This window comes from Pristiophorus japonicus, chromosome 1 (assembly GCF_044704955.1).
Source record: "Pristiophorus japonicus isolate sPriJap1 chromosome 1, sPriJap1.hap1, whole genome shotgun sequence".
NCBI lineage: Eukaryota > Metazoa > Chordata > Chondrichthyes > Pristiophoridae > Pristiophorus > Pristiophorus japonicus.
In genome coordinates, this window is record NC_091977.1 from 516,778,149 (window position 1) to 516,804,854 (window position 26,706).

Here is a 26,706-nt window from a genome sequence, read left to right on the forward strand (position 1 = left end):
CCCTCATGTTAAGATGCTCCAGAACCAGTGTACACAGCTCCTCATACGACTTATCTGTGGGTTTCACCTGAGCCAGAAGATTTTTCATGAGGCTGTAGGTCGGTGCCCCGCAGACCGTGAGGAGGACCGCTCTCCTTTTTGCAGCGCTTCCTTCTCCGTCCAGCTCGTTGACTACAAAGTACTGGTCTAACCATTCGACATAGGCTTCCCAGTCCTCATCCTCCGAGAACTTCTCCAGGATGCCCACAGTTTGCTGCATCTTTGCGTTGGATTCGTGTACTCGTCGCCAGTTGTTGTGTTCCTAACACAGATGAGACTGCACACAGGGAGGTTAAAGTAACAGTGACCTCAGTCTTTATTAAGACACTCCAGAGTGAGTAACAGACCTTAAAGGCCAGCTTATATACAGTGCTCCCAAGGGATGCTGGGATCCTTTGGGACTTCAGGGGATGCGGTCCCTGGTGGCAGAACATAGGAGTGCATGCTTTACAGATACACAACACTATCTACTTAATTTGGTGTCAAATCCACAGAAGTACAATCATCAAAAGGCATGTTTGCAATATGTAATATAAAAAGTTGACAAAATGATCAAGGATCAACTATTACCACTGCATGGTATCCTTTCACTGGATCCGCTCCCACCCCTGACTGGCTCGTGACCCCTGACTAGCTCGTGATCCCTGATTGGCTCGTGACTCATGACTGGCTCGTGACCCCTGACTGGTTCAGAATCCCTGAATGGCTTGGCACCCCTGATTCACTCGTGACCCCTGACTGGCTCATGACCACTGACTGGCTCATGACCCCTGACTGGCTCATGACCCCTGACTGGCTCGCAACCCCTGATTGATTCATGACCCCTGACTGGCTCGGGATCCTTGACTAGTTCATCATAGGCACCCCTTCAAACGAAGATGACTTGCTTCCACGCCAAAAAAAGGAAGAGTTCACAGTGTTTCAATGAAGGATCCGAACTACATCCTTAAGGGTGGAAGATGCCTGTGCATCAATTTTTTTAATGTGGGGTGGCCATTGCACACCAGCCACCACACGGGCTTGACAGAGCTATGTCTTGGTGCAGTAGCAAGGATTACCCAAGACGACTGGAGACCAGCTCTGCTGCACGGACCTATCGCAATGTGGGCTGGCCCATGCTGCCCCTGGGCCCCCAGTTCCGAACTCACACCTCCCCTAGGCCCCAATCATGGACCTGGATCTTGATGACGTCACTCTTCACAGCCGTCACCCTTCTGCACCAGCACGTGCTGTACTTTGTAGTGGCATGCCTCCACGCTGCTCCCTGGGTCGCTCACCATTCCTTTTATTGCCCCGACCTGCCGTTGATGGTTTCTCACAGGTCAGGGCCTCCACGCTGCCCATGGCCGCCACTTCCCGCTCCTTTTGTGGCCCTGACCTGCCGCTGATGTACCCTTGGAACCCCTGGCTCATAATCCCTGACTGACTCTCGACCCCTGACTGGCTCACGATCCCTGACTGGCTCATAACCCCTGATTGACTCGCGACCCCTGACTGGCTCACGACCTCTGACTGGCTCATAACCCCTGACTGGCTCATGACCCCTGACTGGCTCACGACCCCTGACTGGCTCATAATCCCTGACTGGCTCACAACCCCTGACTGGCTCACGAACCCTGACTGGCTCACGAACTCTGACTGGCTCATAACCCCTGACTGGCTCACGACCCCTGACTGGCTCACGACCCCTGACTGGCTCATAACCCCTGACTGGCTCACGACCTCTGACTGGCTCACGAACCCTGACTGGCTCATAACCCCTGATTGACTCGCGACCCCTGACTGGCTCACCACCACTGACTGGCTCATGACTCCTGATTAACTCGCGACCGCTGACTGGCTTGTGACACCTGACTGGCTTGTGACCCCTGACTAGCTCAGAACCCCGTGAAATTGCACTGGTTGCAAGGTCCTAATGCCGCCCCAGGTACAAAATACTTCGCAGCCAATGAAATATATATTTGAATGTAATCTGCCACAGCGGCCAATTTGCACATAGCAAGGTCCCTATAAAAAAAACAGTGAGTTAAATAGCCAGATAATCTTATTTGTAGTGGTGTTGGTTGATAAATAAATGTTGGCTAGGACATCAGGAGAACGCCCATACTCTTTTTCAGATTTAGTCTTTGACTTTTTTACATTCACCTGAGTGGATGGATGGGGCCTCAGCTTTATGTCTCACCAGTCATACCAGCTTGCACTCCCCAGCGATCCCCACCCCCCGCCTTCCCCGAGGACAGCGAACCTGCCCTCCATGTTTCATGTGCACCTTGTCTTTTGTTCTACTCTTTCAACCTTGGCGTTGTATTTTACAATGGTTTTTTGGCCCCTCACCTGCATTTATTGATTTAAAAACACAATGCTCATCGAGCAGTCGGATATTCCAAGGACATACATACCACTATTGAGTGTACTGCTCCTATTCTTGCGCATGCCAGCATTGCATATATCAGCTCCGGGATCACTGGTAAGTATATGGCAACCCTGTCTCCTTTCTGCACCCCTACAAAGAGAATTAGATATTCTGCAGTTTAGTTATGACTGATTGGAAGATTTCTGATGTTAAGTGTTTGGATTTAAATTGACAGGGCTATGAAACTTGACAAGGGTTCAGTCTATCAGTCCTGAATGAATGTCCCAACCAGTGGAAAATTCTGTCTCTCTCCAACAGCATCACCTTCAGTCTCTGTGTTCCATTTATAGCCTTTCCTCAAGAATTTCACTTTATTTTCTCTCCAACATACATGCATCAGCATTTTAAGCTGACAACTTTTTTTGTTGACTCATGTGTTTGCTTGTCAGTATTTCAGAAGAAAAAAATCTGCTTTTTTCTCACTGGCATTAGAAGCTTGTCAATAACAACAGCAACAGTAATGTAGAAAAAACATTCCAAGGTGCTTCACAGAGGCAAAATGAGACAAATATGAACACTGAGACAAAGGAGATACAAGGAAGGGTGACCGAAAGTTTGGTCAAAGAGGTAGGTTTTAAGGAGGAGATGGAGAGGCAGAGGAGAAAGGGAGGGAACTTTTAGAGTTTACATCAATGGTGGGGCAAGAGAGGGGAGAAAGCACAAAGGTTCAGAGTAACGGAGAGCTCAGGATAGGGCTGGGGGAGCTTACAGAGATAGGGAGCGGCGAGGCCACAATGGGATTTAAGTACGAAGGTAAGATTTTAAATTTGAAGTGTTGCAAGTCAATTGCTGAAGCTTACAGAGCGCGGAGGATGGGAGGCCATCCAGACAAGTATTGCAATAGCTGAGTCTTGAGGTCATAAAGACATGGACAAGGGTGTCAGCAGCAGGTGGGTTGAGGCAGGGGTAGGGGTGACAATGGTACAGAGGTGTCAATAAACTGTTTTTGTAATGATGAGTGTATGGAGTCCGAAGCCCAACTTGGGTCGAATCAGTTGCAAAGATTGTGCGCAGTCTGATCCAACAATAATAACTTGCATTTATATAGCGCCATTAAACGGTAAAGCAACCCAAGGCATGTCACAGGAGCGTTATCAAACAATATTTGACATTGAGAAACTTAGGAGATATTACGACAAGTGACCAAAAGCTTGGTCAAAGAGGTTGGTTTTAAGGAGCGTATTAAAGGAGGAGCGAGAGGCGGAGAAGTCACGGGAGGGAATTGCAGAACTTAGGGCCTCGGCAATTGAAGGCAAGGCCGCCAATGGTGGTGCAATGAAAATTGGGGATGAGACAATGGCAAGGGAGGGAGATGGAATCGATGGTGAGGATACAGAGTTTCTGGCGAGGCCCAATCACCAATCAGATCATTTGAGATGTTCGACTGGAGCCTGTCAGAACCAGATAGGTTGGAGGGCAGAGCTGGAACCAATCAGACATTACTTCTTTTGTCATTTTTTTTGTGCACAAACTTGAGGCAGAAAATTTTAAAATAAATAGTTGATTTCTGAGAGTCACAGTTTTGTTATGTTTGCCCTCAAAGAAATTAACTCCAACTTACTGTTCTAGCGAACTAGAGGTGATCTTATTGAACATAAGAACATAAGAACATAAGAAATAGGAACAGGAGTAGGCCATACGGTCCCTTGAGCCTGCTCCGCCATTCAATACGATCATGGCTGATCTGATCATGGATTCAGCTCCACTTCCCCGCCCGCTCCCCATAACCCCTTATATAACATATAAGATACTGAGGGGGCTCAACAAGGTAGATGCAGAGAGGATGTTTCCCTTCATGGGGAAATCTAGAACTAGGGGGCATAATTTCAGAATAAGGCACTGCCCATTTAGAACTGAGATGAGGAGGAATTTCTTCTCTCAGAGGGTCATAAATCTGTGGAATTCTCTGACCCAGAGAGCTGTGGAGGTTGGGTCATTGAATATATTTAAGGTGGAGATAGACAAATTTTTGAGCAATAAGGGAGTGAAAGGTTATGGGGAGCGGGCAGGGAAGTGGAGCTGAGTCCATGATCAGATCAGTCATGATCTTATTAAATGGCGGAGCAGGCTCGAGGGGCCAGCTGTCCTACTCCTGCTCCTATTTCTCATGTTCTTATGTTCTTATGAACTCCCAACTGAACTCTGTCAACTGGGATCCAGACATGGTGGGTTCCAGCCTTATACAGGAGTGTGTAGTGGCCTTGCTTGGAGCAAAGACCTCTGCCTGCGCTAAACCAGGACACTGAGGGCGAGGGGGCAGGGCACCACCACACGAGGAATTCCGGCTTGCCCGGTCCTAATGGGACCCGGCATATGTTTGGATGCTGATATGGTGAGTTGGGTGAGGCACACCAGCCTCCAGAAAGGCACGTGTAGGCCCCATGGGGGAGAAAGGGAGAGAGAGGGCGTGTGGTGGGTGTCCGGGTTATGGAGCCCCCAAAGAAAATGCAAGTTTATTTGTGAAAATGTGCCACCCATGGCGCCCTTACAAATCCCCTGGGAGGACAGATGCACCAACGTTAGCGTCCTCGTCCAGGCCAACATCCCCAGCATTGAAGCACTGACCACACTTGATCAACTCCGCTGGGCAGGCCACATAGTTCGCATGCCAGACACGAGACTCCCAAAACAAGTGCTCTACTCGGAACTCATCCACAGCAAACGAGCCAAAGGTGGACAGCGGAAACGTTTCAAGGACATCCTCAACGCCTCCCTGATAAAGTGCGACATCCCCACTGGCACCTGGGAGTCCGTGGCCATAGACCGCCCTAAGTGGAGGAAGTGCATCCTCGAGTCTCGTCACCGAGTGCATGCAGAAATCAAGCGCATGCAGCAGAAGGAGCGTGCAGCAAACCAGACTCCCCGCCCACCCTTTCCTTCAACCACTGTCTGTCCGACCTGTGACAGAGACTGTGGTTCTCATATTGGACTGTACAGAGCCACCTAAGAACCCATGCTAAGAGTGGAAGCAAGTCTTCCTCGATCCCGAGGGACTGCCTATGATGATGATGATGATTATGACAAAGGGTGTCCAGCAGTATGGACCAGAGTGACACAGGCACTCACTCACCGGCCCCATGCCGATGAGGTGGGCCTCCTTCTGACCCTGCTTACCCTGCTGGAGTCTACACTAGAGAGCTCCAGGGGGCACAATCATAACCTAACAGATGGGATTATGTCAATTCTGCAATGTGATATATAACAATTATATGGTTAAAATGCACTTATTAATGTTTTTATTTACTTCGACAAGAACCTTCTGGGGCATGAATAGCTGTCGTCTTATATGAAGGTTTAATTTTGTGTAATATTAGCTACAGCTGCTTTCTGGAGATAAGGTGGCTGTTACCTGATATGAGTGCATTAACTGGTTTAATTTGTTGTCTCTGTGGTGGAATTGCCATGGTGATGAAATGAAACGGGAGTAAGTTGGAGTGTTAATCATTTTATTTCATTAAAACATACTGATGGGCATTCATAATGACAATTCAGAAATGGCAGTAAATTCACAAGATCATGTCACAGCCCCCGTCAAACGCCTGCTGCTAACTCTGCTTGTGTGTACTGTAACAAGTGTGATGAAAAGTTGGGTATACCTGCATGGTATGTTGTGCGAGTGGTTAGGATCTGGCATGCACTGCCTGAGAGGGTGGTGGAGGCAGATTCAATCGTGGCTTTCAAAAGGGAATTACGGTAGATAAGTACCTGAGGGAATAACATTTGCAAAGCTACGGGGAAAGGGCAGGGGAGTGGGTCTAGCTGACGTGTTCTTGCAGAGAGCCAGTACGGGCTCGATGGGCCGAATGGCCTCCTTCTGCGCTGTAACCATTCTATGATGCTATGATAGCTTCTCTAAGGTTACCCTGGCAATGTTCAGCATTTCCTGTTCTTGGTTGTGCTTTTGATGTCTGTTGCTGTGACTTTACTCCTAAAGTGGTGCATATTTCCTGCAATGGCACCAGACTTTATAAAAAATCGCACCAAGGAAGAGAATGTTTCCACTTGTGGGAGAATCTAGAACTAGAGGCCATAAATAAAAGAAAGAAATAATTGCATTTATACAGTGCCTTTCACGACCACCGGACGTCTCAAAGCGCTTTACAGCCAATGAAGTACTTTTTGGAGTGTAGTGACTGTTGTAATGTGGGAAACGCAGCAGCCAATTTGCGCACAGCAAGCTCCCACAAACAGCAATGTGATAATGGCCAGATAATCGTTTTTGTTACGTTGATTGAGGGATAAATATTGGCCAGGACACCGGGGATGACTTCCCTGCCTGGTTACTAAAGATGGTTACTAATCAATTCAATTGGGAAATAAGAAAAAATGTCTTTGCTCAGAGAGTGGTTAGGAAGTGGTTAAGGCAATAGATTAGATGCTTAGATGCTTTCAAAAGGAAACTACATGAGTACTTGAGAGAAAATGGAATAGATAGATATGCTGAAAGGCTGCAATGAGGCAGATGGAGTGGATGGAGACTCATGTCGAGTTAAACACCAGCACAGACTGGTTGGGCCAAATGGCCTGATCAGTGCAGTATATTGTATGTAGTTTTATGTAAGTAAAATGCACACAAAAAAGATTTATCACAAGACACCATAAAAGAAAAAGAAATATTCTTCTATTACTTTGATTTAATAGAAGATTGAGGGCGAAAATCTCCCATTTCTTATTGCCTACACTCTCCTGTTTTTTTTTTAGAAAATCAAGTTGTATTATAATCCTTCTACCTTTAGAACCCTGACTCCTGTAACGAGACTATTATCAACCACTTGGAGCTGTATGATAGCAACCTGCATTTGTTTTTCTCCTCTTTCTTTACCTTCAGTCCCTTTCCTGGGGGAAGTATCTCTGGATGCCCTCACAATGCCTGGCTCATACCAGAAACTGACTGGAGAATCATGCAGCTCAGTTACATCCTGCTATCACACTGCAGATACAGTCACTCTCTGAAATAACAGAGTGCCCTACTCAGTAGAATAACAGAGCTCTCTACTCACTGGAATAACAGAGCTCTGTAAGAAATACGGGCAAGAGTAGGAGTAGGCCATACAGCCACTTGATCAAGCTCCGCCATTTAATAAGGTCATGACTGATCTTTTATATCAACTCCAATTTCCCGCCATATCCCTGGATTCCCTGAGTGCCCAAAAATCTATTGATCTTAGAATTCAATAGCCTCAGTGACTGAGCATTCACAGCCATCTGGAGAAGAGAATTCCAAAAATTCACAACCAACTGAGTGAAGAAATTTCTCCTCAACTTAGTCGTAAATGGTTGACCCCTTATTCTGAGATTGTGACCCCTAGTTTTAGACACACCAGCCAGGTGAAACAAGCTCTCAGCATCTACCCTGTCAAGCCCTCTAAGATGACTTCTCATTTTTCTAAACTCTAGGGAATATAATCTCATTCTAATCAATCTCTCCTCATAGGACAACCCTCTCATCCCAGGATTCAATCTAGTGAACCTTCGTTGCACCCCCTCTGACAAGTATATCCTTCCTTAGGTAAGGAGACCAGTACTCCAGGTGTGGTCTCACCAATGAGGTGGGGGCCTATATAACTGCAGCAAGACTTCCTTACTCTTGTACTCCAACCCCCTTGCATTAAAGGCTAACGTACCATTTGCCTTCCTAATTGCTAGCTGTACCTGCATGCTAACGTTCTGTGATTTGTGTACAAGGACACCCAGGTCCCTCTGAATCCCATGTACTAGTCTCTCACCTTCTTAAAATATTCTGCTTTTCTATTCTTCCTAGTAAAGTGGATAATTTCACATTTCTCCACATTATACTCCATCTGCCACCTTCTTGCCCAATCACTTAACCTGTCTATATCCCTTTGCAGTCTCTTTGCATCCTCCTCACAGCTTATTTTCCCACCTAGCTTTGTATTGTCAAACTTGGATATGTTACACTCGGTCCTTTCATCTAAGTCATTGATATAGATTGTAATTAGCTCAGGCCGAAGCACTGATCCTTGCGGCACCCCACTAGTTATGCCTGCCAACCCAAAAATGACCCATTTATCCCTACTCTAGGTTTTCTGTCCGTTAACCAATCCTCAATTCATACTAATATATTACCCCCAAGCCCTAATCTTGTGTCACAATCTCTTGTGTGGCATCTTATCGAATACCTTCTCTACTTACTGGAATAACAGAGCTCGCTACTTACATGGATAAGATAAGAACTCTCTAGTCCTGCCTGGAAAAAGGGATTATTCACCTAAAGTCCGTAGGACATTGGCAAACTTGCAGACTTCCTTTAGGAGCTGAGAGTAGGTTATGGTGGAGCAGTCATGGGGCTCATTTCCTTCCCTGGAATAGTAAGTCAAAAATTATCCTGATTAAAAAAATGTACAACACCAACATCATCAATGCCTCTCTGTTTGGAAATCAACAGAATGTTTTGTTTTATTACACTCTCTCTTCAAACCCCTTCTTTTTATCTCAGTGAATTTCTCCCCTCCATTCCTGAAGCCGGTGATCCAATCTGAAGTTTGGTTCTATGGGCATTGTTTGTCCTCCAGTACCTCATCCAAGTGGCCATTATTCAGGGGTGTGCCCGTGACAGTGAACATTATCATATGTTTCAATCGAATGGGCACCTCAGTAAAACTCAGTCCTGTCCTCACCTAATGCTGAAACCTACATAGGGATCATTGAAAAGCAATCAGGAGCTGGAAGTCAAGCCAAATTCCCCCTTGTTAACCCGGAGCCGCTGAAGCCAGTTGTAATGCTGAATGCTGCCCTGTTTGAGTTCCGATTACTCAGCACAAGCCTAGGTTTTTCCTGATCTCTGTGATTTAGCTAAACACGCAGCCACAGCGCAGCAACCCCCCCTCCCCCCCGCACCCCTTTTAATCAATTTCATTATTTATTATATAGATTACATAGGGTAACGGCACAGAAACAGGCCATTCGGCCCAACCAGTTCATACTGCCGTTTATACTCCACTCGAGCCTCCTCCCATCTTTCCTCATCTAAATCTATCAGTATAACTCTCTATTCCCTCCTCCCTCAAATGCTTGTCTAGCCTCCCCTTAAATGTATCTATACTATTTGCTTCAACCACTCCCTGTGGTAGCAAGTTCCACATTCTACCCACACTGCTCAATCCCCCATTGGATTTCTTGGTGACTATCTTATATCGATGGCCTCTAGTTATGCATTTTCCCACAAGTGGAAACATTCTCTCTGTATCCACTCTATCAAAACCTTTCAAAATTTTAAAGACCTCTATTAGGTCGTCAGCCTTCATTTTTCAAGAGAAAAGAGACGCAGTCTGGTCATCCTTTCCTGATATGTATAGCCTCGCATTTCTGGTATCATCCTTGTAAATCTTCTCTGCACCCCCTCCAGTGCCTCTATATCCTTTTTATAATATGGCGACCAGAACTGTATGCAGTACTTTAAGTGTGGTCCAAGCAAGATTCGATACAGGTTTCGTATAACTTCCCTACTTTTCAATTCTATGCCTCTAGAAATAAACCCTAGTGCTTGGTTTGCTTTTTTCACGGCCTTCATTGGCCTTTTAACCACTTTCTTCCATGGAGCCTTCTCCAAACCTGATGAAACTCATCTGGCCTGTGTCAGGGGTACAGTGAGGCACAGTGAAAGAGCTCCTGTGTTTGAATGAATGAAAGTGTCCTCTCTCTGCTGGCTATAGTGGATGTGGCATTGGCCCAGGATCAGCCTAGTTCCGAGCTGCCATAAGCATAGATCGCAAGACTCTCCATAGTTCAGCATAAATTTTGAATGTCTACCGCATTAAGAGGTGTACTTATAAGATTGGAAATAATACTGCATTTATCTTCTAAGAGAACTGCCTTTACTATTCTTCAAATATTGCCATAGGATATTTTATATCTACCTGTGAGGGTAACATCTCATCTGAAGGACGCCAGCTCCGACAGTGCAGCGCTCCCTCAATACTGCACTGAAGTGTCATCCCAGATTATGAGCTTAAGTCTCTGGACACTTCAGATCTTCTAACACAGAGGCAGAAGTGCTATTCTTGAACCAAGGTAAAAGGGAACAGGAAAGGCCATTTGGTTGACAATAAGGACAAAGGATTGTGTCAGTATAAGGGCTACAACAGAGGGCCACCTCTTTACTGGTTGGTTGGACGAAACAAGATATTGGTTATGACAAGACTATGTTCTGAATCTCGTCGCCAATGTCTGCTCTTGTTGATAAGAAGTATTGGAAATGGTCCACGTTGTCCAGGGCCGTGCCATGGATCTTGATGACCAGGGGGCAGTGCTGTGCGGCGAGGACAGGCTGGTGGAGGACGTTTATCTTATAGATGTTGAGCATCTCCACCGCCTCCAGTGCAGCCTTCAGCCGCCTGAGGAAAGGAGTGTTTGAAGACCAGACCCTCAAAACTGCCACCAAGCTCATGGTCTACAGGGCTGTAGTAATACCCGCCCTCCTGTATGGCTCAGAGACATGGACCATGTACAGTAGGCACCTCAAGTCGCTGGAGAAATATCACCAACGATGCCTCCGCAAGATCCTACAAATCCTCTGGGAGGACAGATGCACCAACGTTAGCGTCCTCGTCCAGGCTAAAATCACCAGCATTGAAGCACTGACCACACTTGGTCAGCTTTGCTTCAATGTTCGCATGCCAGACACGAGACTCCCAAGGCAAGCGTTCTACTTGGAACTCCTCGCGGCAAACAAGCCAAAGGTGGGCAGAGGAAACATTACAGGGACACCCTCAAAGCCTCCTTGATAAAGTGCAACATCCCCACTGACACCTGGGAGTCCCTGGCCAAAGACCACCCTAAGTGGAGAAAGTGCATCCGGGAGGGCGCTGAGCCCCTCGAGTCTCATCGCCGAGAGCATGCAGAAATCAAGCGCAGGCAGCGGAAAGAGCGTGCGGCAAACCAGTCCCACCCACCCCTTCCCTCAACGACTATCTGTCCCACCTGTGACAGTGGCTCTCATATTGGACTGTTCAGTCACCTAAGGACTCATTTTAAGAGTGGAAGCAAGTCTTTCTCGATTCCGAGGGACTGCCTCTGATGATGATGATGACGTTCTGAGCATTTCATCAGGAGGAAGATACCAGTGGAGTTGGTTTTCCCTAACCCCTTCCATATCACCAACTCTGCCTCTGCAAAATCCTGCAACTTCATTGGCAAGATAGGTACACCAATGTCTGCATTCTCTCTCAGGCCAACATCCCCAACATCGAGGCATTGACCACGCTCGATCAGCTCCGATGGACGAACCATATTGTCCGCATGCCCGATACTAGACTTCCAAATAAAGCACTCTACTCTGAGCTACGTCACGGCAGGCAAGACACAGGAGGGCAGAGAAAACGCTTCAAGGTACATCCTCAAAGCCTCCTTAAAAAAATGTAACATCCCCACTGAATCTTGGGAGTCCCTGGCCCAAGACCATTCAAAGTGGAGGAGAAGTACAAACAGCAGAAGGAGCATACGACAAATCAAACACCCCACCCACCCGTCCCTCCAATTACCGTCTGCCCCACATGTGACACAGACTGTAGATCCCGCATTGATCTCATCAGTCACCTTAGAACTCATTTTAGTGTGGCAGCAAGTCATTCTCGACTCCGGGGGACTGCCTAAGAAGAAAAAGGTTGGTTGGAGAAGGTGGTATTTATCGGATTTTGCTTAATATGTCTCTCTCAGTTCCAAGGGCTCATCCCGCTTCTTCCTCCTGCTACTGCTGCTGCTGGTAAAGCGCTCTTTATATTGGCTTCTCGTCCTCATTCAAGATCTCCTGTGGAAGGCCCATCATCCCAGCAAAGCTCGGCAGGACATAGTGGGGTCAATTTTACTGGGTACGGTTAAGTTACTGGACTAGTAATCCAGGGACCTTGACAAATAATCTGGAGACGTGAGTTCAAATCCCACCACAGCAGCTGGGGAGAATTTAAATTCAATTAATTAAATAAATATGGAATTAACAAAAAAATGGAGTGGCGCGCTGCACGATGGAGGCCCGGACCACGCAGCATCGCTGGAGCATGGGCCGACCGGTGAGTCGGCTGAAGAAAGAAAATGGCGGTGCACTGCTCAGCGCAACTCCCTTTTAACTTCCGATGCCCACGCCAGCCTCACGGGGCGCGAGGCAATTTCCACCGCGGGGCGGAAAGGGGTCGCCAAGCACGGCGGTGACATCATCGGCGGAGGCGCGGCGGCTCTGGGCGGTATTAGCGGGGCATGACGTTGCCGTGTTCGTGCCTCCACTAAGTCCCATACAATTTCGTGGGAGCCATTAACGCCCACCCCCCCCACCCCACCCCACCCCAGGACAAAAACAGTTTTGCGCCCCATTAGCGTTCCCCCCCCCCCCCTCCGGAGGCGCTAACTGGAGGCGCAGAACAGGGCAATTTCGGCCCCAAAGAGTGGTGTCCTGTTAATATCACTCGAGTATCCTGTCACTTATATCAGAGAGCACTTGTAATCAACCACACCTCCAGTCACTCCGAAAATCATTCTTGACAGTTGTCCACTGCATAAGATTCAAAATGGACAAATAAATCGTTCGCCAGCTGCCTAGCTACATTTGCTGCCTGCTACTCAACATTGTGTACACGCATTTCAAGGACAATATTGCAGAATAAAATGCCAAGGCTGAAACTTCCTAGTTACAGATTGAAAATATCTTTACAGTGAAAGACCTTGAATGACTTGCATTACCAAGGTCTTGCTGAAACCATGCTCTGAAAAAGTGACACAGCTCTTTGTTCAATAACAACAGATAAAGACAACAAGCGATCACCAATATGACAGCCAGTCTTCAGTAAGTAAGGGTTCTGGATTGTTGCAATGTCTCATAGGCTTTATACCTACCTCCTGGATCCAGGGTCCCTGCCTAACCCACCCCCGCGATCGGAGACTACTTCACAGGGCCACCGATCGCCTCACCAGGTCTCCGATCCCCACCATGAGGCCTCTCCCCGTCTACCCCAGTGATGATGCTGAAGCCGGCCACGATCTTATCGTGCCCGCTCCAACCCTGTCTACCCCCAATGATGCCTGACCTAGTTCCCAAGATCTTATAGTCCAAGCACAATGCATTATTCCCATAGGCTAATCGTTCAAGCACAGTGTCGTGCTCTCAAACGACTTCCAAAGCATTAATTGTGTGATAGAAGATCATCCATTTTCAAATTTTCTTTTAAGCTAAAAAATGTTCAGTGGAAGTTATTTGCTTCTGTAGGTCCACGTGCATTACAGGTTGCTTGGTTCCAGCAGATAGATAGGCCGGAATTTCCCCCGAAATAAAACAGTTGGGTTTGGAGCGTGGGGACAGTTAAATTGTTAAAAATGGGATTCCGGACCTGATCCCACCTCCAACTCACCCACTTACGGTTTTAATGGAGGCAGGATGGGGGCGGCCGACCAACCTGTGAAACCCGGCAGTTAAACCGAGACAGGGACTTGTGGATCCAGGAGGTAATTGGCTTTATACCTACCTCCTGGATCCAGGGTCCCTGCCTAACCCACCCCCGCGATCAGAGACTACTTCACAGGGCCACCGATCGCCTCACCAGGTCTCCGATCCCCACCATGAGGCCTCTCCCCGTCTACCCCAATGATGATGCTGAAGCCGGCCACGATCTTATCGTGCCCGCTCCAACCCTGTCTACCCCCAATGATGCCTGACCTCCCCCATCCCAATCCTCCCCTCCTGCGATCCCCGATCCTCCGCCGCCAATCCATGACCCCCACCCCCAGACCTCCCGCAATTCCCGACCGAGCCAGCCAATCCCCGGACCCACCGCCTCACGACCTCCCCCCCCCCCCCCCCGACGACCCCTCGCTCCCCCTCCACATCGCAGGCCTACGTGCCTGCAGCCAGCCAGCCTCTCAATCTGGCTGGCTGTGGGCGGGAATCCGAGGCCTCACGTGCAAATCAGATCTAGCCGTTAAAGTCGTCAGGCCGCCCAGGTATCCCGACCACCTCGGAGGCCCCCGCCTACTTGGAGAAAACTTCGGCCATAGATTTGGGATTGAAAACTAATTGTGTCATTCCTTGATAGAGGCGGGCTTAGAGCAAGGTCAAGAAGCTCACTGTATGTGGGTGAGATTTGTTCAGTGAGTAGTCTCAGGGAGCGTTGATGTGGGCAGTGAAGAGCAGGGTCCCTTCCATTGGCGTAGTGAAGGGCTGTGGGTGGGGCAGTCATGGATCACGAACCGTTCCATGTGCACTATATGTAGACATTCGAAGGGCTACATTTCTGCACATTCACTATTATTGAGTGTAAAGTCTAACCCAATTTCCTAATTTATTCAGGCTAGTCGGGAGCGGTAATCGGGAGCGGGAGGTCGAGGATCGAGGCCTATAAAAGGCCAGGTGCAATGGCAGTCGGGAGCAGCAGTCGGGAGCGGAAGCTGGTGCAGGGACAAAAGTAAACAAAGAAGTAATAAGAAATCGAAGTGTAACGTCACAGCCAAGCGGGTAAGTGATTGGCTGGTGGATTGGTGAGTATTTAATCTTTTTCGTTTTCTTTTTCTTTTCTTATCAGTAGGTAACCTTTGGCATTGTTGCCAAATTAAGTTAATTTAAGGGTTAAGTCATGGCAGGAGAGCCCAGAACTGTGTCATGCCCCTCCTGTGCCATGTGGGAAGTCAGGCACGCTTCCAGTGTCCCTGACTACTATGTGTGCAGGAAATGTGTCCAGCTGCAGCTACTGATAGACCGCATTGCGGCACTGGAGCTGCGCATGGATTCACTCTGGAGCATCCGCGATGCTGAGGATGTCGTGAATAGCATGCTTAGTGAGTTGGTCACACCGCAGGTAAAGGTTACATAGGCAGATAGGGAATGGATGACCATCAAGCAGAGCAGTGGAAAGAAGGTAGTGCAGGGGTCCCCTGCGGTCATCTTCCTCCAAAACAGATATACTGTTTTGGATATTGTTGGGGGAGATGACTCATCAGGGGAAGGCAGCAGCAGCCAAGTTCATGGCACCATGGGTGGTTCTGCTGCACAGGAGGGCAGGAAAAAGAGTGGGAGAGCGATAGTGGTAGGGATTCTATTGTAAGGGGAATAGATAGGCATTTCTGCGGCCACAACCAAGACTCCAGGATGGTATGTTGCCTCCCTGGTGCAAGGGTCAAGGATGTCTCAGAGCATCTACAGGGCATTATAGAGGGGAAGGGTGAACAACCAGTTGTCGTGGTACATATAGATACCAACGATATAGGTAAAAAATGGAATGAGGTCCTACAAGCTGAATTTAGGGAGCTAGGAGTTAAATTAAAAAGTAGGACCTCAAAGGTAGTAATCTCAGGATTGCTACCAGTGCCACGTGCCAGTCAGAGTAGAAATAGCAGGATAGTTAAGATGAATACGTGGCTTGAGGAATGGTACAAGAGGGAGGGATTCAAATTCCTGGGACATTGGAACCGGTTCTGGGGGAGGTGGGTCCTGCACCTCTGGAACCAATGACCTAGGGAGAGTGTTTGCTAGTGCTGTTGGGGAGGGTTTAAACTAATATGGCAGGGTGATGGGAATCTATGCATGGAGAGAGAGGGAAGTAAAATTCGGGCAGAAGCAAAAGGTAGAAAGGAGGTAAGGAAAAGTGGAGGGCAGAGAAATCAAAGGCAAAAATCAAAAAAGGCCACATTACAACATGATTCTAAAAGGACAAAAAACAAGCTTGACGTCTCTGTGTCTCAATGCAAAGAGCATTCGTAATAATGTGGATGAATTAACTGCGCAAATAGCTGTTAACGGATATGTTGTAATTGGGATTACGGAGACATGGCTCCAGGGTGACCAAGGCTGGGAACTCAACATCCAGGGGTATTCAATATTCAGGAAGGATAGACAGAAAGGAAAAGGAGGTGGGGTAGCGTTGCTGGTTAAAGAGATTAACGCAATAGTAAGGAAGGACATTAGCTTGGATGATGTGGAATCTGTATGGATAGAGCTGCGGAACAATAAAGGGCAGAAAACACTACTGGGAGTTGTGTACAGACCACCAAACAGTAGTAGTGATGGCATCAAACAGGACATTAGGGATGCATGCAATAAAGGTATAGCAGTTATCATGGGTGACTTTAATCTACATATTGATTGGGCTAACCAAACTGGTAGCAATACGGTGGTGGAGGATTTCCTGGAGTGTATGAGGGATGGTTTTCTAGACCAATATGTCGAACATCCAACTAGAGAGCTGGCCATCCTAGACTGGGTCTTGTGTAATGAGAGAGGATTAATTAGCAATCTTGTTGTGAGAAGCCCCTTGGGGAAGAGTGACCATAATATGGTAGAATTGTTCATTAAGATGGAGAGTGATACAGTTAATTCAGAGACTAGGGTCCTGAACTTAAAGAAAGGTAACTTCGATGGTATGAGACGTGAATTGGTTAGGATAGACTGGAGAATGATACTTAAAGGGTTGACGGTGGATAGGCAATGGCAGACATTTAAAGATTACATGGATGAACTTCAACAATTGTACATCCCTGTCTGGCGTAAAAATAAAACAAGGAAGGTGGCTCACAAGGAAAATTAGGGATAGTGTTAAATCCAAAGAAGAGGCATATAAATTGGCCAGAAAAAGCAGCAAACCTGAGGACTGGGAGAAATGTGGAATTAAGCAGAGGAGGACAAAGGGTTTAATTAGGAGGGGTAAAATAGAGTATGAGAGTAAGCCTGCAGGGATCATTGACTGCAAAAGCTTCTATAGATATGTGAAGAGAAAAAGATTAGTGAAGACAAATGTAGGTCGCTTGCCATCAGAAATTAGGTGAATTTATAATGGGGAACAAAAAAATGGCAGATCAATTGAACAAATACTTTGGTTCTGTCTTCACAAAGGAAGACACAAATAACCTTCCGGAAATACTAGGGGACCAAGGGACTAGCAAGAAGGAGGAACTGAAGGAAATCCTTATTACTCAGGAAATTGTGTTAGGGAAATTGATGAGAGTGAAGGCCAATAAATCCCCAGGGCCTGATAGTCTGCATCCCAGAGTACTTAAGGAAGTGGCCCTAGAAATAGTGGATACATTGGTGGTCATTTTCCAACATTCCTTCGACTCTGGATCAGTTCCTATGGATTGGAGGGTAGCTAATGTAACCCCGCTTTTTAAAAAAGGAGAGAGAAAACAGGGAATTATAGACCGGTTAGCCTGACATCGGTAGTGGGGAAAATGTTGGAATCAATTATTAAAGATATAATAGCAGTGCATTTGAAAAGCAGTGACAGGATCGGTCCAAGTCAGCATGGATTTATGAAAGGGAAATCATGCTTGACAAATCTTCTACAATTTTTTGAGGATGAAACTAGTGAAGTGGACAAGGGAGAACCAGTGGATGTGGTGTATTTGGACTTTCAAAAGGCTTTTGGCAAGGTCCCACACAAGAGATTAGTGTGCAAAATTAAAGCACATGGTATTGGGGGTAATGTATTGACGTGGATAGAGAACTGGTTGGCAGACAGGAAGCAAAGAGTAGGAATAAACGAGTCCTTTTCAGAATGGCAGGCAGTGACTAAAGTTGCATGATCAGCCATGATCATATTGAATGGTGGTGCAGGCTCGAAGGGCCGAATGGCCTACTCCTACACCTATTTTCTATGTTGCTTTGTTTGTCAAGGTGATGCTGGTCAGCTAAATACTGGTCCAGTTTGTTTCTTATTATTCATATCCTTCTGCAATTTTCTTCCTTTACTCCTACTTGACTAAGGATAACTACCATACCAGAGGTACATCTACTCTAATGACCAGGTCTAAAACAATGGGCCGTCTCTACCACTTCCAACAGGGTTTGTTGGGTAGTTTTCACAAGCAGGAACTATTTTATTTGCCACGTGTCTGAGGTCAGCTAATTCAGCTCCGATTAAGGAACTATTCTGGTCCATGCAGTTCAGAACCACACCACATAAAGCCATTTACTTACTCGGTTACCAGGATAGTACTTGTCTGCATTTTCTCCATAGAGAGTATATCAGTTAAAGAAAATAAGAACGTAAGAAATAGGAGCAGGAGTAGGCCGTGCAGCCCTTCAAGCCTGCTCCACCATTCAATAAGATAATAGCTGATCTTTGACTTCAACTCCACTTTCCCACCCGATCCCCATATCCCTTGATTTCCTTAGAGTCCAAGGCCCCAAGTTTCCAAACGCTACAAAACGGGCGCCCCTCCGAGCTGGGCGCCCGTTTTTCGCGCCGAAAACGGCGCCTGAAAAAAACGCGCGATTCTGGAGCGCCCTGCAGCTCCATGGCAGCTTGGCGCGGCGCCCAGGGGGCGGAGCCTACCACTCGCGCCGATTTTGTAAGTAGGAGGGGGCGGGTACCATTTAAATTAGTTTTTTTCGTGCCGGCAACCCTGCGCGTGCGCGTTGGAGCGTTCGCGCACGCGCAGTGTGAAGGAAACATTGGCACTCGGCCATTTTTATAGTTCTTTGTAGCTGTTTAATTTTTTAACATTTTTTAATAAAAGCACATTGCCATCAGCACTGAGGCTTCTTGCAGCAGTGAGAAGGCTGCAGGAAGCCTCAGAAGTTGAGGCAGCCGTTTCCCGACGGCCTCTCCCCCGCTGCATCGGGAATGGCTGCTCAACTTCTGAGGCTTCCTGCAGCCTTCTCACTGCCTCCTCCCCGCCCCCTGCCGTCGGGAACGGCTGCCTCCTCCCTGCCTGCCCCCCGCTGCGGTCGGTCAGGCCCTTACTGCCTCCCCCCCCCCCGCCGTCGGGAATGGCTGCCTCGTTTTGTGAGGCTTCCTGCAGCATTCTCCCTGCCTGAAGCACTTTCACACAGGTAGGAAGATGGTTTATTTAATCTTTTCTTTGCTTATAAATGTTTATTCAGGTTGGATTTATTTGTATAATATTTGTATAAGTATAACTAAGGATTTATTGTCGAATGTAATGACTTCCCTTCCCCCCTCCCCCCCCCCCCCACCTCGTTCCCGATGCCTAATTTGTAACCTGCGTCTGATTTTTTAATGTGTAGACAAGGTTTTTTCAGGCCGACAAAAATCTTCACTTGTTCCATTCTAAGTTAGTTTGGAGTACGTTTTCACTGTGGAAACTTTGAAATCAGGCGTCAGTGGCCGGACACGCCCCCTTTTGAAGAAAAAATTCTGTTCCAAAGTGAAACTGTTCTACCTGACTAGAACTGCAGAAAGAAAAATGTGGAGAATTGCGATTTCTAAGATAGTCCGTTCTCCACCAGTTGCTCCTAAAAATCAGGAGCAAATCATGTGGAAACCTGGGGCCCAAAAATCTATCTATCTCAGCTTTGAATATGTTCAATGACTCAGCTTCTACAGCCCTCTGGGGCAGAAAATTCAAAAGATTTACAACCCTCTGAGTGAAAAAAATTCAACCTCATCTCAGTCTTAAATGGCCGACCCCTGAGTCTATGCCCCCTAGTTCTAGATTCTCCATCCAGGGGAAACAACCTTTCAGCATCTACCTTGTCAAGCCCCCTCAGAATCTTATATATTTCAATGAGATCTCATTCATCCAGGAAAAGAAAGAAAAGAAAAGGAAAAGACTTGCATTTATATAACCTCAGAATATCCCAGGACTATAAAAGCAGAGAAGTCCTGCTACAACTGTACAGTGCATTGATGAGATCACACCTCGTGCACTGCATACAGTTTTGCTCTCCTTATTTAAAGAGGGATATACTTGCATTGGAGGCAGTTCAGAGAAGGTTCATTTGGTTGATTCCTGAGATGAAAGGATTGTCTTATGCCAACATTGAGCAGGTTGGGCCTATACTCACTGGAGTTTAGAAGAATGAGAGTTGATCTTATTGAAACATACAAGATTTTGAGGGGGAATCTGGAACCAGGGGGCATCGTTTCAGAATAAGGCCATTTAAGACGGAGATGAGGAGGAATTTCTTCTCTCAGAGGGTCGTGAATCTTTGGAATTCTCTACCCCAGAGAGCTGTGGAGGCTGGGTCATTGAATATATTGAAGGCAGAGATAGACAGATTTTTGAATTATAGGAGAGTCAACTTATGGGGAACAGGCAGGGAAGTGGAGTTGAGGCCAAGATCAGATCAGCCATGATCTTATTGAATGGTGGAGCAGGCTCAAGGGACCAAATGGTCTATTCCTGCTCCTAATTCTTATGTTCTTATGTTCTTAAAGCGATTAACAGCCACTGAAGTGCTTTTGACGTTTTGCCACTATTGGAGTGTAGAGGAATACAGCTGCCAATTTGCGCACAGCAAGGTTCCATAAACAGCAATGAGATATATGACCAGATAATCTGTTTTACTGATGTTGGTTGAGGGATAAATATTGGCCAGGACTCCATGAATACTCCGCTGATCTTCGCCGAATAGTGCCTTCGGATCTTTTACATCCATCTGAGAGGGCAGGCGTGGCCTCGGTTTAACGTCTCATCGACGATGCAGCACTCCCTCAGTACTGCACCGAGGTGTTAGCTTGAATGATGTATTCAAGTGTCGGAAGTTGGGGGTGAAGCCAGAACCTTCTGACTCAGAGGTTGAGAGTGCTAGCCTGAGCCATGGCTACACACTGTATATACAGTGTGCCTAAAGTTTATAAAAGATATACTAAAAAGCATATATCAGCTGCTGTATTGCTCAGATGGTAACTGCACAGTCCGGTATTGAGCCAAGGGACAAAGGTGGAGAAATTCAGGAGCACCGCATTTGGGCGCACTAACTTTTGAAAAAGTTAACGGCAGGCGCTCATGTTTTTTAACTTTTCAAAAGTTCGGCATTTGCCCTTCAGGAAGGAAATGGAGTGCTAAATCAAGCGCTTCGCTTCCTTCCTGGAGCACAAGAGGCGGTAGGTGTGCAGCGTTACACACTGGGCCGTGTAGCACTGCCGGATTGGAAGGCTCCTTCCCTCCCTTAAAGGGAAGGGCCATCGCTGCAGGCTCTGCAAAAGAAGAACTCAGCTGTTCCCCGACGGCAACGGCGATCCGGCCCGATCAGCCCGATGCACGCAGCAGAGTGCCGGGCTGATCAATCGCAGGCAAAAAACTTTGTTCACCAACCTCGGCCACCTCGTCTTTAAGCATCGCTCCCGAAGCACCCGGCCTGCCGATGATTGCCTCCTGCTGCCGGTGTTTTTGCCCGGCGATGTTGCAGAGGGCAGATCCGTAGTTCGGGTTTGGGGCGCTACCATGGCGATGACATCACGATCTCCGGGCGAAGGAGATCGGGGTGCAACGCCGTACCGTCGCCGCAAGCCTCCCGCCAAATATTCTCTCCAAATATAGCCTGGTCGGTAAGTGCTTAGCGCCCAGTTATCGCTCCCTAGAGGCGATAATGGGAGGCGCGAAGGAGGCCAATTTCCAAGCCAAAGTTTGCATGAGTTGGCTGATTATTGTTTATGCAGCACTTTCACTGCATTGTATTCACTGCATGGGCCCATCAAAAAAAAAGTAAATTCGAAAAAGTTACTGTATAAGATTACTCATGAATAGCAGTTGATTTTTCTTTTACTCTAGATTTCTTTAGCTATCCTTAAAGGCTAAAGCAGGGTAAAGAAAAATATTGCACAAAAGAGTGCAAAGAGTGCCAGATGGTTTTTTTAACTGCACGGCAGTTTGTGAATTCTCCTCTTACATAAAACAGGGAGGTTTCTAGAACCAGTTTTTTCCCCAAATATCAGAGGCATACACAAATTTTTAGGAGGTATTTTAACCCCTTGCCCCCAACCTGGCAGGTACAGTGTGGAGGGGGTTAAGTCGTGGGGGGTGTGGGGGGGAGCAGTCATTTGTGCCGTGCTCCCGCAACCCTCCCTATTTTAATTTGTCTGAATTCAGGTACGGAAAAGCCTCCCATTCCATAGACAAGAAAGAAAGATTTGTTATTCCAGTGAGTCTAGCTGTGCTGTGTTATTTCAGTGACTCTAGCTGTGTTATTCCAGTGAGCAGAGAGCTCTGTTATTCCAGTGACTCTAGCTGTGTTATTCCAATGAGTCGAGCAGTGCTGTGTTATTCCAGTGACTCTAGCTCTGTTATTCCAGTGAGTAAAGAAGGTTTTCGATAAGGTGCCATACAAGAGGTTTTTACACAAGATTAGGACTCAAGGGATTGAAGGTAATATATTAGCATTGATTGATGATTGGTTAACGGACAGAAAACAGAGAGTAGGAATAAACGGGTCATTTCTGGGTTGGCAGGTTGTAAAAGAAAAAAGACTTGCATTTATATAGCGCCTTTCACGACCTCAGCACATCCCAAAGCACTTTACAGCCAATGAAATGCATGAACAGGGGCCTCACCAGGACACACACGCCATTTTAACTGCGGGCCCGACTAAGATCCACAGAGTCTCAAACCTGCCAATGCAAGAATCCTGGCCACAGGAGGCCCAGGTATGCTCATTTTTTTTTAAATTGTTACCTTGAGCCCCCATTGTCCTGGGCTTCCCACTTCCTTCAATTCCAGACTTTAACAATTCACCCCTTCCTCACTTACCTTACCGGGGACCGTTTCCGTGGTCCCCGGCAGTGAACTGACCCTCCCCAGCCCCCGTCTCAATTTTCAACTCCGCCCACATCGGTGACGCCATTCCCAGCAGCTTCAGGCTGGAGTCAGTAACAAGAGTATGATGAGGAGACTCGGGAGTTAAAATCTCGCAGGCCTCACACTCCAGGAGGCCGGACGGATCGCCGCCCACTTTGGCCCCCGCATCACCGATTTCTGGCCGGAGTTAAAATCGGGGCTAAATTGTATACTTCCCAACTGAGCCAGGGGGGAGCATATACAAACTCTAACCTTCATGTCCAAACTCAGAAAGATGCTAGTCGCACTGACTGTGCTCAAGAGCTGCATAAAATCCAGTTTTCACTGAGTAAATATGTTCATTTTTATGTTGCCATTTAGACATAGGCAATATTTACTTCCCATCAATACCTAGTTGCCTGAGGAGATTGAAAGTCAATGACATATTGTGAGACTGGAGTCACATGTAGGCCAGACCTCCTCAACCGTCTTCTCCCTGTGGCCGAGGAGCTCCTCCCGAAGTCGCAGTGCGGATTTCGTCCCCTTCGGGGCAAAACGGACATGATTTTTGCAGCGTGACAGCTGCAGGAAAAATGCAGGGAACAGTACCAACCCTTATACATGGCCTTCTTCGACCTTACAAAGGCCTTTGACACTGTCAATCGCGAGGGTCTATGGAGCGTCCTCCTCCGTTTCGGATGCCCCCAAAAGTTCGTCACCATCCTCCGCCTGCTCCATGACGACATGCAGGCCGTGATCCTTACCAACTGATCCATCACAGACCCAATCCACATCCGGACTGGGGTGAAACAGGGCTGCGTCATCGCCCCAACCCTCTTCTCAATCTTCCTCGCTGCCATGATCCACCTCACAGTCGACAAGCTCCCACTAGAGTGGAACTAAACTACAGAACCAGTGAGAACGTATTCAAACTTCGTTGTCTCCAGGCCAGGTCCAAGACGACCCCAACCTCTGTCGTCGAGCTACAGTACGCGGACGATGCCTGCGTCTGCGCACATACAGAGACCGAACTCCAAGTCATAGTCTACGTATTTACTGAGGCATATGAAAGCATGGCCTTACACTAAATATCATAAGACAAAGGTCCTACACCAACCTGTCCTTGCCGCACAGCACTGACACCCAGTCATCAAGATCCATGCCGTGGCCCTGGAAAACGTGGACCATTTTCCATACCTCGGGAGCCTCTTATCAATAAGAGCAGACATTGACGACGAGATTCAACACCGCCTCCAGTGCGCCAGTGCAGCCTTCGGCCACCTGAGGAAAAGAGTGTTTGAAGACCAAGCCCTCAAATCTGCCACCAAGCTCATGGTAGTAATAGCCGCCCTCCTATATGGCTCAGAGACATGGACCATGTACAGTAGACACCTCAAGTCACTGGAGAAATACCACCAATGGTGTCTCCGCAAGATCCTGCAAATCCCTTTGGGAGGACAGATGCACCGACGTTAGCATCCTCGACGAGGCCAACATCCCAAGCATTGAAGCACTGACCACACTCGATCAGCTCCGATGGGCAGGCCACATTGTTCACATGCCAGACACGAGACTCCCAAAGCACTCGGAACTCCTTCAAAGGTAGGCAGAGGAAACGTTACAAGGAAACCCTCAAAGCCTCCCTGATAAAGTGCAACACCCCACTGATACCTGGGAGTCCCTGGCCAAAGACTAAGTGGAGGAAGTACATCCGGGAGGGCCCTGAGCACCCCGAGTCTCATCGCCGAGCGCACGCAGAAACCAAGCGCAGACAGCGGAAAGAGCGTGTGGAAAACCAGACTCCCCACCCACCCTTTCCCTCAACGACAATCTGTCCCACCTGTGACAGGGACTCTGGTTCTCGCAGTGGACTGTTCAACCACAGCGGATTCATTTTTAGAGTGGAAACAAGTCTTTCTCGATTCCGAGGGACTGCCTATGATATGATGATGAGACCAGTAAGGGATGGTAGTTTGTCTTCCTTGAAGCTTTTATGGTCATCTTGTTTCTAGTGCGAGCCACAACTTAGCAGATCTATTACATTCAATTTCCTATTAGCCAGATTTGAGCTCACAATCTCTGAGTTGCTCGTCCAGTACCATAAGCACCAGGCCATCGTGCACCTTATAACCTCCTGGAACATGGCGTTAAAAAATTCAGTGGGATAATTTTAACTTTGGGCACTATTGACTCGGCCATCCATTATATACCATGGCCCATCTTGCTTCCCATCGAAGACATTGGAAGGGAAATCGGGTGCAGTGTATAATGGTCAGCCAATTTGATATCCCCTGTTTTACAACATCATCCATGGTTAAAAATTACCCCCACTGATTTTGAATATGTATGTCATTGAATCATAGAATCATAGAAATTTAGAGCAAGGAAGGAAGCCATTTCATCCCATCGTGTCCGCGCGGCCGACCAAGAGTTAGCCAGTCTAATCCCACTTTCCAGCTCTTGGTCTGTAGCCCTGTAGGTTATGGCACTTTAAGTATCTTTTAAATGTGGCGAGGGTTCCTGCCTCTACCACCCTTTCAGGCAGTGAGTTCCAGACCTCCACCACCCTCTGGGTAAAGAAATGTCCCCTCATATCTCCTCTATACCTCCTACCAATTACTTTAAATCTATGTCCCCTCGTTGTTGACCCTTCTGCCAAGGGAAACAGATCCTTCCTATCCACTCTATTCAGGCCCCTCATCATTTTATACACCTCAATCAGGTCTCCCCTTAGCCTCCTCTGTTCCAAAGAAAACAGACCCAGCATCTCCAACCTTTCCTCATAGCCAAAATTCTGCAGTCCAGGCAACAAATCTCCTCTGCACCTTTTCCAGTGCAATCACATGTTTCCTGTAATGTGGTGACCAGAACTGCACACAGTATTCCAGCTGCGGCCTAACCAGTGTTTTATACAGTTCAAGCATCAAGTATGTGTTTCTGCTACCTCACCATAACAGTTTTCAGACAAAGAAAGTATCACTCTAAGCATATTGCCTGAGCCCTCGCTATCTCTGTAATGTCCTCCAGCCCCACAACCTCCTGAGATGTCTGGAATTCACTGCCTAATACTCTCTGCCTCTCATTCCTCCCTTAAGATGCTCCTTAAAATCAATCTCTTTGACCAAGTTTTTGATTATCTGCCCTAATTTCTCCTTAAATGGCTCAGCATCAAATTTGTTGTCTTATAATACATCTGTGAAACACCTTGGGATGTTTTACTACGTTAAAGGCGCTATATAAACACAAGTTGTTGTTGTTCTACCAATACAAGTCAAATATGTAAGACAGCCGAAATTGAGCATACATGTTTCAGGTACCACATTTATTTTATGTTACAACTTAAATATTGCAATGCAGGAAATGTTCACAGCCAAATTAATGTTGCTATATTTGAACATTTAAATTGAGCACAGAATTAAATTTACCATGAATTTAAATGTACAGCATGTGCTGCATTCACGAGGTTTCAGAGGTGAAAGGCAAGGGTCTAGCCCACCGCAAACCCCATTTCCCCATTTCTTAACTTCTTTAAAGCCTATGGGCTAGAACCTCCACTTTTGTGCTTATCACCCAAAAATGGGTGTTATTTCCAGCGTGGGTGTTAAAAAAGGGCTTTCAGATCGCCGGCTTCTCACCCATTCTCAAAACACCTCATTTCCATTTTTGAAAATGGGATATCAAATGTAGCGTTAAATGTTTTTGACCTTCTGCCATAAAGTGTGGCCATCCTTAGCAACGGCATGGCAACGCTTGATTCCTGCAATTCAGGAGGTCAAGGGTCATCATGAAATGCGCAGAAGAGG

General features: G+C 47.2%; 1 protein-coding gene across 3 annotated transcripts in view; it reads right to left on the minus strand.

Annotated features, from left to right (window-relative positions):
- Nucleotides 1-26,706, minus strand: part of acss2l (acyl-CoA synthetase short chain family member 2 like) — a 138,926-nt gene that overhangs the window by 71,139 nt on the left and 41,081 nt on the right. The window contains exons 3-4 of one of the 3 annotated variants that reach the window (XM_070895999.1): nt 8,682-8,773; nt 2,439-2,542 (exon numbers count right to left, since the gene is read on the minus strand). In XM_070895999.1, the coding sequence (XP_070752100.1) occupies nt 2,439-2,542; nt 8,682-8,773 (196 nt within the window). Of the gene's footprint in view, nt 1-2,438; nt 2,543-8,630; nt 8,774-26,706 lie in introns of those variants that run through there. The other 2 variants (XM_070896007.1, XM_070896017.1) reach the window with 2 other exon arrangements.